The 13078-nt window shown below is 36.7% G+C and overlaps 1 protein-coding gene across 2 annotated transcripts in view; it reads right to left on the bottom strand.

Annotated features, from left to right (window-relative positions):
* UPF2 (UPF2 regulator of nonsense mediated mRNA decay) overlaps positions 1-13078 on the bottom strand; it is a 92736-nt gene that overhangs the window by 29703 nt on the left and 49955 nt on the right. For both annotated transcript variants that reach the window (XM_061179425.1, XM_061179433.1), the window contains exons 11-15: positions 11110-11226; positions 6506-6691; positions 4187-4390; positions 3187-3462; positions 669-852 (exon numbers count right to left, since the gene is read on the bottom strand). In XM_061179425.1, coding sequence (XP_061035408.1) covers positions 669-852; positions 3187-3462; positions 4187-4390; positions 6506-6691; positions 11110-11226 — 967 coding nt within the window. The remainder of the gene's footprint in view (positions 1-668; positions 853-3186; positions 3463-4186; positions 4391-6505; positions 6692-11109; positions 11227-13078) is intronic.

The following is a 13078-nucleotide window of genomic DNA, read 5'->3' as shown; positions in this document are numbered from 1 at the left end:
AACATGCTAAGAACTATCAGCAAGCAAACCAGACTGGTAAGGCCCCACCCTGTTCCAGTTATTTCCACTGGCAAGGCTAGTCGGCTCCTACAGTCCTTTAGGGGAGCCATTCAAATGCTACCTCTTCTTCCAGAACAATCTCAGAAGGATACTGAGAAAGTAAAGTGACCAATCCTCCTGTAGCACGTTTCTCACATGTTCTCTAGTCTTTAGAAACAGACACAACTCCCCCAGTGACTAGGATCTAAAATTTGGTGGGATAGTTTCAAACTTCTAACTGGCATTGCCCTTATATAGTGTCAAGCCTGCACTGTCTTAGGAAATAGTGTTATTGAAAATATATACTGTATATGAGATGCTTTAATCAAAAGTAGGTCTTAAATTAGCAACCAAAAATTCTAAAATTAAGAGAGGCTGACAGGATTATATTTTTTCCATCATTATCATTTGCTTCAAGTTTTACATGACTGTTTTCCTCCAATTTGGGATTATTTAATGAAATCAAGAAGTAAGTCACCCAGGTCTTACCTAACACTATTATGTAACACTCAACATCGAAAAACAGAAAGTATACAAAAGTAAATGCTAACTGAAAACATTATAAAGCAAATTCTAGAAACGATCTGCCAAATACCATCTTTATTTTCTCTCTGTAATTAATTGCTTACCTAGTTTTATTAAGAATTCTCGTTCCAAGTCGTGTACCTGCCTGATGGATTCTTCCAGAGAATTACAGAGTTTGATCTTTGGTCTTAGCAGTTCTAGTGTGTCACTGATCATGTAATCTATGTCAATAGGAAATGGATGGTCTTTTGTCCAAACCTCCAAACTTTTCTTCCACCAAACATAACGCTGATAACAAATGAAAAATAAATTTAGCTATAAGAAATTAATAACAAAATATTTAAAATAATCTGTATCGTGACATCACCTAGTTATAACAACTAAGCTAAAGAGTTGTACAAGACACCTACCATTTTTATTAATGGTCAACAGCAATGATCCTAGCACATTTATTTCCCTCCATCTATATAGTTCCTAAGCCATCTGGTGACTTTAATTTAAATATATTTTTTATTGTAACTGTCATAATCTTTTTTTAAAGGCAAGGAAAAATTATAAATAAATAAAACAGCAAATAAATTTTCAGGTACTGAAACCAGGCAGAAACTCCACTCCCAAATCCCAAATAGGGCTTAAATATTTAATTTTACAAAAACAACCAAATTCAAGGCAACGGTTTTGATAAATTATAATTATTTTCTCTATACTACCTGCTCTGATTTTTTTAAAGAGTCAAAAGTATCTGAAGATGGGGTTTTTGAATATATAAAAATCAGTAATCAACAAGCATTTATTGAACATCTACTGTGTATATGGCACCATTGAGATATTTTCCCTCGTCTCCTAGCTTGGCTCCTTCATTCTATTTTGTACTTGTAATTCTCAAGTTTAACTAAAAAGCACAACCCATGAATTTACTTGTATATAAACAGGTGTTCCTCTGGGTGTTTAATCTTCCTGTCCAGTTTCTTCTAGGTCTTTGCTACTCAAAGTGTGGGAACTCAGAGCTTATTAGACATACAGAATCTGAGACGTCCCCTACCCTAGGCCAACTGAATCACAGTGTGCATCTTAACAATATAGCCAGGTGATGTGTGTACACACTGAAGTTTAGAAGCACTGCTGCAGGTGAGCCTTTCTATCTGCCTTCCAATATGTAACTGGACACTGTGTTACAGGCAGCACACACTGACTGCATCTCCCAGGCCTCACTCACTTCTTACTCCCGTGCCCTAAGTATATCCCTGCTACACATTCCTGCTATTAATCAATGTGGAAAATACTTTTGTCTCTTTCTACTCCTGAATATTTCTGAGTGGCTCTTTTCTCTCTGCCAGTGATGTCAGAGTGAGTGCAAATAAGAACACTCTTCTGAAAGGGATCCTGCTTTAGACGCTGATAGTGATAACTGATATTCTGCAGCAAAACTTTGGTTTTAAATACAGGCAGTCTCCAACTTAAGGCATTTCTTACATGCAACAGAGAATCCGAGTCTCAAATCTTCAACACCCCTTCCCCATTTTTGGCTCATCAATTCAGAAAACAAGAGAGTAACAAGTTACCCTCTAATGCAAAGATGAAGTAATAGGAGAAGGTTACAAACAGCTCTTCCCCAAGAGTAGTTACCCCCACTTAACACCAGCTACTATGTGGATGTATTTTTGACACCTCAAAGTTGTAGTTTTAAATTTATTTTCTTTGTCAATGGGTAAATGAAAACAACATAACAGATTAGCTAGAAAGGAATGATCAAATAGAACTGAATGGTACCATTGGTACTTTCAGTAACATCTGGAGAATTTGATAGTGAGCTATTCCCCCTAATCAGTACTTGTAACATTGTATTTGATGGGAAATAATGATTAGGTTCCAGACAACCAAGCTACAGCTAACTTTTGGAACATGAACTGTAGAGAAGTTGTAGAACTGTCTCTGTATTTGTATCTGAATTTAATTTATACTGTATTTGCTCTAAACCACCAGTTTACAAAAGGAACTTAAGATTTGGAAAGCACAACCCAAGAGTTTAGCAATGAATGAACAAATACTTCTTTCAGTGTTAATGATGGGTTTTTTTTTTAATGTAGAAACAAGAATTTTAGATATAAAACCAGAACACAGATGAGTGCGAATATTATCAAATGTATAAATACTACAAGTAATTTGATTCATGAATTACTGTACCAAATACAAAATAATCCATACTATACCAAATTTATAAACTGCACCAAAATAATTCCCAAAATTAATGATCAATTATAAAACTTAAAATGTAATCAGAATGTTTATGATAGAATTCATCAAACATATATTTTTTAAATTTTTCTTTCATTTTTTTGGCCATGCCGTGTGGCATGCAGGATCTTAGTTCCCTGACCAGGGATTGAACCTGTGCCCCCTGCAGGAAGCACAGAGTCTTAACCACTGGACCGCCAGGGAAGTCCCCATATCATATATTTTAAAACCTCTAAAGCTAAGCATACTTGCAAGAAGAATAAATCTCACCTAACTATGAATATATCTTATACATAATATATGAATGCTACAGGGTTTCTTCTCTAATATTTTTGTAACACAAGCAATGCATTAAATGATGCCAACTGCTTATTTCAATTTGTATACCTGAAAATACACAAGGAAGCAATCGAGTTTTCGTTTACTAGAACCTCTGTCAAAGTACTGGCCACAGGTATCCAAAATAGTGCACACTAGTCTAATCCTGAAAAGGTGCTCGGGAGGGTCCAGTGAACTTGGAGAGCCATCAGGGTTAACACCAAATGAAGTAAAAGAATAAAGAGTTCTAAAAATAACAGCCGATTCCACCATTCGGTAATTATAAAGTTCCCCTAAGAACTTGGCACTGCTGATACGTCTCTGATTAAATTTAGGTTGATTAACCTAAAGGGGGAAGAAAAAAAAAAAGCAGATTTCCATTAAAGAATAGCAATGAGTTTGAGAAGAGGTAAAATTCCCCTATGTCACTTGACAACATCACTCACTGAACAGAGAAAAAATAATGGGTTCTTTTCTTCCTTTCTAATAGGTACTCACTTCTGGGTGTCCTTTTTCTCTCTCTAAGAAATGTCTACCATTAAAATGTTTTAATAAAAAGAACATGTTAAGTATTAAATTTAATATTAAGCTATTGTTAAATGAATTAATAGTTTATGAAACAGTTAAAATGTAATTCTCCCTATCAGCCCTCTGTAACTTATTTTCTCTGAAATCCATGAATTAAGGAAACAACAAGCATATAGAAAGAGGGAAATTCTTACAGAAATTCTTGTCGAATGATTACCAATTCTCCTAATTAATAAATTTATGAATTCCTGTAACGCGAATGACAATAGTAACCAGGAAATAATAAAAATTTACTATACTCTTCTAAAATAAGCTTAACTGGACTTGAAGAGAAGGCAAAAAATACTTCAGCATTAGCCTGAGAGAAGACTAGGAAATCTGACACAACAGGGTTTATTAAGAAATCACTATCTTCAAAAAAGTAATAGTAAATGACACCATATGGGGAAAAGAGGGTTTTCAAGTCCTTATTTTTCAATAATAGGATTTTAAGGCTGTCTAAATTGTCCACAGATTCCAATTTGCTGCAGGTCTTTGTTACCTCCATTCCTAATCGAATATCTTCTAAAACTCCATCCACAACATGGATTCCAACATCCTCCTGGTAGAGCACTAGTCCTGCTAAGAGGTTGGCTACACAATGAATGCTGTTATATTTCACATTCCAGATGTTTATCATACAACAAATCACATAGTCTTTCACTTCTTGGTCCTGCCAAGGCAACTTTCGCATCTGTCTCAAAACCTAAATGAAGAGAATTTTGTTTAAATTACTAAGATAAGCACTAAGTAGTCCAAAATACCCTATAATACAAATATTTTATTATGATTGTACAGTCACAGAACTTTTGAAATGGAAAATACTTTAGAGATTCTCTACCAGCCTCTTCACTTTAGAGATAGGAAAAATAAGATTTTTCTAATTATTGGTAAAATTTATTCACATTTTCCCTTTATCTTTCCATAACGCCCTTAAATTTCCTAGAGTTTCCAGGACTTCAATCAAGCTAACAGTATACACTCATACTCAGGTCACTGAAAGAAATACCCAAGATTTAACAAAAATAATGTTTTCTTTTGTGCATCATTTGATGTAAATAACCTCAGACACTTCCTTTTATAAATGAAAAATTTCCAATAAGGAAATAAACCCAAGGTCAACTGGTTAAAAGATCCCTTAAGATGGAGGACACAGGACTTCCCTGGTGGTCCAGTGGTTAAGACTTTGCCTTCCAGTGCATGGGGTACAGGTTCGATCGCTGGACGGGGAGCTAAGATCCCACATGCCTCGAGGCCAAAAAACCAAAACATAAAACAGAAGCAATATTGTAACAAATTCAATAAAGACTTAAAAAAAAAGGTCCACATCAAAAAAATCTTAAAAAAAAAAAGATGGAGGACACAACATCAAGACTGACATCACACAGTTTCCTTGGATGTAAAGGGGGGATGATAGGCACTTACTCCATAAGTCTGGTCTAAGGGTTAGACAAGTTAAAGTGCGTGAAGTACGTAGGAATGTGTCTGGCGCATTACAAGCACCCCATAAAAGTTAGCTATTACTTTCAAAATCTCTACTGGTAATGAGATAATCAGCAGAGATCTAGTCATCATCAAGTTCTTTCCATTTTTATTCTGAAAGAAAATGGATACTGCTGGCAGAATGTAAAGTAGTCCTTTCATCTCTACTCTATACCCACAATCCACCTTTCAAGCACTAAATATGTTCTCATATCAGCTTCAATGGAAATGTTAATGTCATCTCAAATGCATAAGCATTCCATACTTTTCAAACTTTTAGCCAATTCTAAAACAGCTTTCAAATCCTGTTGTTTTAAACAACTACTGTCTCTGGATCCCTGAAGGTGGCTTCAATTTTCAAAGTTGCGCTCATTCGTCATCACCTTCTACCCCGCCCACCCATGACACATGTATTATTCCATGCCTCTTATCCTCCCCATAGGTTTCCTCTGTCCAGAAGTTAATTTGCTTCAATTTTTTTTCCTGAAAAGAAAGAAGTTCCATACCATGTTGCTTCAACTTGTAGAGTTGACCAAGAAATGTTTACTCAACATGTCTTACTTAAAAGTGAAGATTCTAACAAGGTAACTACAATAATTAAGGTAACAGGTCGGTGGTTCTTAACCTTTTCTGGAAATTGATCCCTGCTGAGAATCTAAAGAAAGCTACAGACCCTCTTCCGGAAAAATACAGACAGGCCCAGAGATTCAAAATCATTAAGTTCCAGAGGATCACGGGCCTCTTAAAGCCTACTTAAGGTTAAGAACCCCTGTACTGAAAGCAAAATATTTAAAGGCAAATTCATTACAGAATATCAGAGACAAAGTAATAGTTTCAAATGTACACACAGCATCAACATCAAATTTAGAAGAATTACCATTTTAATTAGAATAAGAAGTTACTATCATAAAAGGAAAATAAAACATATGTCCCATACATTATGTATCATCGTATGAATTCCTTCTTGTGATGACTTGTATGGAATCAATCATAATGGAACTTGGGATCTAATCCTACCTCTCCTAAACTCCACTGCTGGGACTTTAACAACTCTGCTTCAATTTCTCCATTTACAAAATGTGAATAATGCAAACTACTTACATTTCCTATCTATACTTTGTGGGGCACTGAAGCAATTGATAAACAAGCTGATCTAGGAAAACTGAAATATATGTCCCTGACCTAAAACAATTTGGTGTAGGGCTAGAAGGAAAGTGCACTGCAATCAGTACTATTATCATTAGGACGAAAAAGAATTAATTTGGTTGAATGTTATATAAGCTTAGCACTACCACAAATCTCAAGTTGACTGCTGTTCTATGATTTCATTAAGATTTACCTTCTCAGTGGTAACCTTGGAGAGATCCTTGTACAAAAGTTTCCGGACATATTCCTGGAGAGGAGGACGTTTCTTTTTCACTGTTTTTTCAGCTGGAGGTGGGTTGCAGTAGTAATATGCATTCTCCACCATTGTGACATATCTTGCATCGAGATGCATCGCTTGTTTCTTTCTCATCATTTGTTCCTAAAATAAAAAGTCTAGTCAAAATACTTTCATTCTAAGGTTTCTTTCTTCCTAACTAAAGTGCTACTCTCAGTGATAAGATTTCAAGATAAAGGGCTAGAAAAGGGAAAAAACAATTACTAGGTATTTCTAAGAGTATGCAAGCATACTAATTGTTATATCACTAATCATGTTTTTAGAACAAATTAGTCCATAACTGCTTGGTCTTAGGCCTTGTCCAATAAAATACTCATAGAACTCTGCTACAAATATAACTTGACTTATAACTCTGCCAAACTATATGAACTCTATGTAAAACAAGGCTTATATACGAGTGACTGAAATTAAGGACCAACAATATAAATAAAGGGGTGAATGCCTCTGGCTGTTCCACACACAACAGCTGAGAATAACTTTACTCTGAGAGCCTGCGCCATCCAATGTTGTACCCGGTAAATCTGACGTATCTCTACAGACAAGAAAACTAAAAGCCCCCAGTGTCACAACTTGTCCACAGCCCTCAGCATCAGCTCCAGGAGGTGATTAAAAACAGTCAATCATCATCTACTTCAGGATCCTCAACCTCAGCACTACTGCCGTTTTGGACGGGATAGTTCTTTGTCGGGGTGTGTGGGGGCAGGGTGCTCTGTGCACTGCAGGATGCTTTGCAGCAACGTTCACCTCTACCCACCAGATGCCAGTTGAGAACCACAGACTGACCAGTTGAAGATCTTCAAACAGTACTCCTAGTTCTTAAAACAGCACCACACTAAGTATTAAGATTACTGAATTTATTCAGCCATTCAACATTTTACTTGGCACTTACTATGTGCCAGGCACTACGCTAGGTGCTGGAAGTCACCAGTGAACAAGACGGACATGGCTCCTACCTTCATGAAGCCTAAGAGTCTGGCATAGGAAGACAGAATAAACAAGCCAACAAATAAACTAACAACCTTTTAAATACTAATTGTGAATAGTGTTATGAAGGAAAATAACAAGGCCCTAAGATGGAGAGTAATGAGAGCCCACTTTAGTCAGGGTGGGTTAGGGAGAGCCTCTCTGCAAAAGTGACATTTGAGTTGTGCTCTGAAGGATGACAAAAGGTTGAGAAGAGACACAGAGAGAGCACCTGAGGCAGAAGCAACAGCAAGACGAGAGGCAATGAGGACAGAAGGATCTGTTACAGGAACTACATGAAGGCCAGTGTGGCGCCAGCATGGAATGGCGTGAGATCAGTTCTAAGGAGTGAGGAGAGGCTCGGTGAGACCAGATTCTGCAGACCGTGGTAACAATGCTGGATTTGAAGCCTCTAGAAAAGCACTGAAGAGCTTCAAGCAGGTGTCTGGACTGGGGTGGCAGGTGGTGGTGGGTGGAGGCAAGACTTCAAGCTTTGGAAAGAAGGCTGTGTCTGCAAGCTCAGGGAGGGCAGGGGCTGCAGCATGTTCACTGCTGTAAACCCAGCACGTAAAACAGTGCCTGGCCTAGCACATGGGAGGCTTGCAATTAATGTTTATTAATATACAAAGTAATGAATGAATTTTTTAAAACACATTCAAATCTTTCCCATGGTCTGCCTTTCCATACACGTAAAACCATCATATACTGGGGGGAAATTCTGCTCTTTCATAAGTTCAATTATGGGTATACCAAGTTTCACAATTGTTTCTCTTGTCTATGAATCTGCTAAAGTATACAGGTTGTAGCCTAGCTCCTCTCCTGACATCTATTTTATAATTTGTGAATGCTTATTAAATGTTGACTCTTCCAGACAGAGAGAACAGTTCCATGTTTAACAGGGCTAGAGATAATGACCTCACCCTGTAAGTTCTTTGGACAAAACATAATGCAACACTTAACTTTTCATTTGTACATACATAACAGTTTTAAACCAAGACTAGTTTCAACCTGTTATGTAGACCACTTTAGAATCTTTTCCCCCAACACACACACCAAACAACTTTCTTTTTTTCTTTTTTGATGTAGACCAATTTTAAAGTCTTTATTGAATTTGTTACAATATTGCTTCTGTTTTATATTTTGGTTGTTTTTGGCCTGGAGGCACGTGGGATCTTAGCTCCCACACCAGGGATGGAACCCACACCCCCCTGCACTGGAAGGCGAAGTCTTAACCACTGGACCGCCCAGGAAGTCCCCACACCAAACTACTTTTAACATCAGCCAAGAATAATTTTAAATGCAAACCAGTTAAAAGGTTATACGTGTTCCCAAACAAATATGGATATATTTTAGATCATTCCATAAGCGTTCGTATGCTTCAAACCAAACTCTCCATCTCTTCCCTCCTCCTACTCCCTCATCTCTGTGACTGGCACCATCATCCTCTCAGATGCTGATGCTGGAATCCAGGGTCTTATCTTAGGGCCCTTTCTCTTCCTCACCCCTAGTATCTCACCGTCACATCTCATCAGTTCTGCTTCCTAAAATTCTTCATACAGCCAGTTATTATTCCCCATCCCCCCATCCTTACCATTTCTTCATTGTTTTCCCCGTAGGTTTTGAAAACAGCCGTTTCACTGTTCTGTCTACCTCTGGCCTCAGCCACCTCAGTCATCTCCTCCACAGCGATCTTTCTAAAACCATAAATCTGATCATACCTATCCTACCTGCTTAACATCCTTCAATAGCTACTCTCTACCACTGGGGGAAAACCCTCGTTCCTTAGCACAGTGCTCACACTCGGGGCTGTGCCTACGTCTCCAGTCTTACCTGCAGCCTCTTGACTCAGTGTATCTCTCTTCTCTGCCTTTGAGACTCAGGTTAGTCTCTAAAATAAACACCATTTTTTCCAGGAAACCTTTCCTGACATACCAAGACTAGATTAAGCGCCTCTTCCATCTATACACATAATACCCTATGCTGACCCACAGTATTATATTGCATCCCCCTCCCTGTGTTCCAATTGTCCATCTGTCTGAGTTATTAGACTGCAAATTCCATGAGGGCAGGAACTATCTTTTTCACTTTTACATCCCAAGGGTCTGACAGAAGAGTCAGACTCAATAAACACTCAATAAACACTGGGAAGCTGTTAGGGAAGATCTCTCCTGACTCATTCAGTCTGGCTTAAGTACTCCCTCCATGAGCCCATAAAATCCTCGGCATACCTCTCTCTGTTAAAGCACTTAAAACACTACACTGGAATTAGCACTAGATATGGACCACTTTGAGGATGGCAACTATGTTTCGTTTCTTTGTACTAACCACCCCCAACCAGCCATAACATCCCTGCAGAACTGAGTTCAGTGCCTAACACATAGGAGGAGCCCCAAAAGCATTATATGATAAACAAGGCTCCTATCCAGAAAGCAAGACAATCAATGATAAAGGCTAGCTGCTTTTGCTACAAGAGGGGGAAAGATCCGCTGAGCGAAGAAAACCAGTCGGGCAGGAAGAACTTTGGTTTCCAGCAATGGGATAAGCATCCACACCACCACAACTAGTAAACTTTCCCTAGCAAAAAGTAAACATAGAGGGTTCAATATTACAAATAAAATATAGACATTTTTAAAACCTAAGCTTTCTTGGCATCTCTATTACATTTTCATATGCAGTGTCTCATTTAACCTTACCAGCTTGAGCCAAAGAGGAGGAAGAATTTTTTCTGTGTTACAATAAAAATTTGAACTTGGAATGACTATTATATGAATAAGCCTAGAGAGAATGTGGAAATAAAGTCCATGTGATGGCCTTCACATTAATATTTTTGTTTACTAGAAATAAATTCCCATGTTTTTTCCATTTTAAATATTGCCAGAGAAGTATTCAAGCTTACAACTAGATTCTAAAAAAATAACACACCTAGAGAAAACGACACAATCAACACGTCCGTAAAAGCAACACTGATGTAATGACAGTCTATTCCCTGGGAGTCCTAAACCAGGGCTAACACTGACACCCTCCCCCACCACACTCTCTCCCCTGCAAAGGCTGCAGTCGAATGCATGGGTATTACCAATAAGCGTATTAACTTAATTGCTTAATAAACTTGATGGCCATGCTGACATCCTAATTAGCTTAAGAAATATCTTCTCCCCCAAGTTAATTTTTCAAGCTTATGTTTTATGTTTTCCAATTTAAAAAATTTAAGCTTTATAATTTATGTGCTTATGGCACAGTAACGATGTACCAAGAACACCCACAAAGAGGGCTCTAACACAATAGTATTTAGAGTACCTGCTCCTCTGCATCATTTGTAAAAAGTTATCTGGTGCTGAATTTAATCCCCCTTTACAATAGTGTGAACTCACTGGCAGTCAAATGAGAAAAATTCCTACAGCTCTCCAGGAACGGCTGGAGTTCTAGTTTAGGTAGAAGTGTTTAAATGGCAGAGCAAGATAAAAGGCGCTCGTCAAAATTTTTAACCCCTGGAGTAAATCAAGAACCTCAACCTCTTGCTAGGATCCTCAAGCCCTTACCAAAAGTACACTGGTCCTCAGGTGAGATTCTGGAGATCTGAAAAGAAATCTTCCACATGTTTCTAGTAGGGTACATGCCATTTCAATATGGTGATGGGAAAAGTCTGATAGAAGCATCTGTAAAAATAATAATGATGAAAAACCACAAAGACAACATTTCAATCCTATTAGAGAAAGAAAACATTATGCACCTAATGTGTGCAACAAGTTTTAAAATGTCACTGTAAAAAGAAGAAAAGCTAAACACAACATTGTAAATCAACTATAATTCAATTAAAAAAAAAAAACCTAGTCTACTTTAGATGCCAAGCTTCATCACTGGGTATCTTTGTGTTAGGCCATAAAATTTTATCTAAAAACTTCAGGATATTTAATGTCGTTCCTTTTAGATAGATATATGAAAACTAATTTATCAAAGCCCATTTTATATTTATCAGGAGATGCTATGTATTTAAGCAAATGCCACAGACATAGCTAACATTTTCTAAATAGCTTTTTGGCTTTGGTTTATATGACATTTACCTTTAAACTTCTGACAACAAAAGCCTTACTGTATGAAATTTACAAACACATTACCACATTTTACTATTTATCCCCCCAATATTCTTCTGTGCACATTTTCTAAGCCAAAAAAGATTTACACATATCATTTAATAATTTGGTTTTTTTGGGCTAACATGAGTATTTTTCCACGTCCTTATTATCCTTCTATGGCATGATTTAAAGGGTGCATAGTACTTATAATACGAACTATACTAAAACTTAACTGATTCTTATTTATGGGACATCCAAATTGTTTACAATTTTTTGCTACTATAAACAATGGTGTGACAAACATTCTTGCAGATAAATTTGTGCACGTTTATGATTATTTCCTTAAAACAAATGTAAAGAAATGAACCTGTGTCAAATAAATGTATATTCTTCTTATATATATCAGTAATTAATATAAAGAAATATACTAATATGTCTAAGTTGTTCATGGCATGATTCCTTTCAATGACAGCGTTGAAAAAACTTTCACAACCTCTCTTAAAATGCTGTCCAAAGTTCCCCTAATGTACTTTGTAGTCTCCTGAGATGCTCCAAGTAGGTTTAGGAGACTTAACCCCTTGAATATTTATGACGATTATTAATATTTTAAATACGCTTAAGAAATCATGCAGTAAAGAAAGTTGTTTAACTCAGGGTTTTCCAAATGTATTTGAACCCATGAGACCCATTTTGTGTGACATACCTAGTGATATCTCAAAGAAATCAACTTGATAAAAAATTTGTTATTGTTAGTAATGACCAATTCCAAATGTAGAAGAATTATTTCATCTATGCTGCATCAGCTTTACCACACGTAACTAGTTAGTTACTAATGAATTTCTACCTTAATTCTATTGTGGACAAAAAAAACATAATCTGAATAATTTCAATTTTTTTGAACTTGCTGAGACTTTCTTTTTGGTTGATTTTGGTAAATCATCCATGTGCATTTGAAGAGGTTATAAATTCTTATCCTGTTGGGTATAGTGTTAATTAGATTAAGGTTGTTAACTGTGTTGTTCAATCCTGAATACACTTACTAATGTTGTCTGCCTATGCTTTCAGCTACTAAAAGGTGTTTTCAAGTCTCTCACTGTAATTGTGGATTTACTTCTCTTTCCTTGTCGATTTTTTGCTTTATGTATTCTAAAAATACAGTACTGGATGCATACTGATTCAGGAAGGTAACACACTTTCCTATTAAAAGGACCTCATCATCATTATGAACTATGTTTCTCTATTTCTAATAATGCTTTGTGCCTTAAAGCCTACTTTGTCTGATAATAGTAAAACCAGGTGCTTTTATTTATTTATTTATTTTTAGTGCTTCCATGGTATATTTCCCCCCATCTTTTTATTTTAGGCTTCCTGGTGTTAATATTTAAGGGCATCTTCCTTGTAGTCAGCATATAATGTTGTTTTTTTAATCAAGTCT

Source organism: Eubalaena glacialis, chromosome 2 (genome assembly GCF_028564815.1).
Source record: "Eubalaena glacialis isolate mEubGla1 chromosome 2, mEubGla1.1.hap2.+ XY, whole genome shotgun sequence".
NCBI lineage: Eukaryota > Metazoa > Chordata > Mammalia > Artiodactyla > Balaenidae > Eubalaena > Eubalaena glacialis.
Note: the sequence above shows the minus strand (reverse complement) of the source record. Positions and strands in the feature narration are given on the sequence as shown.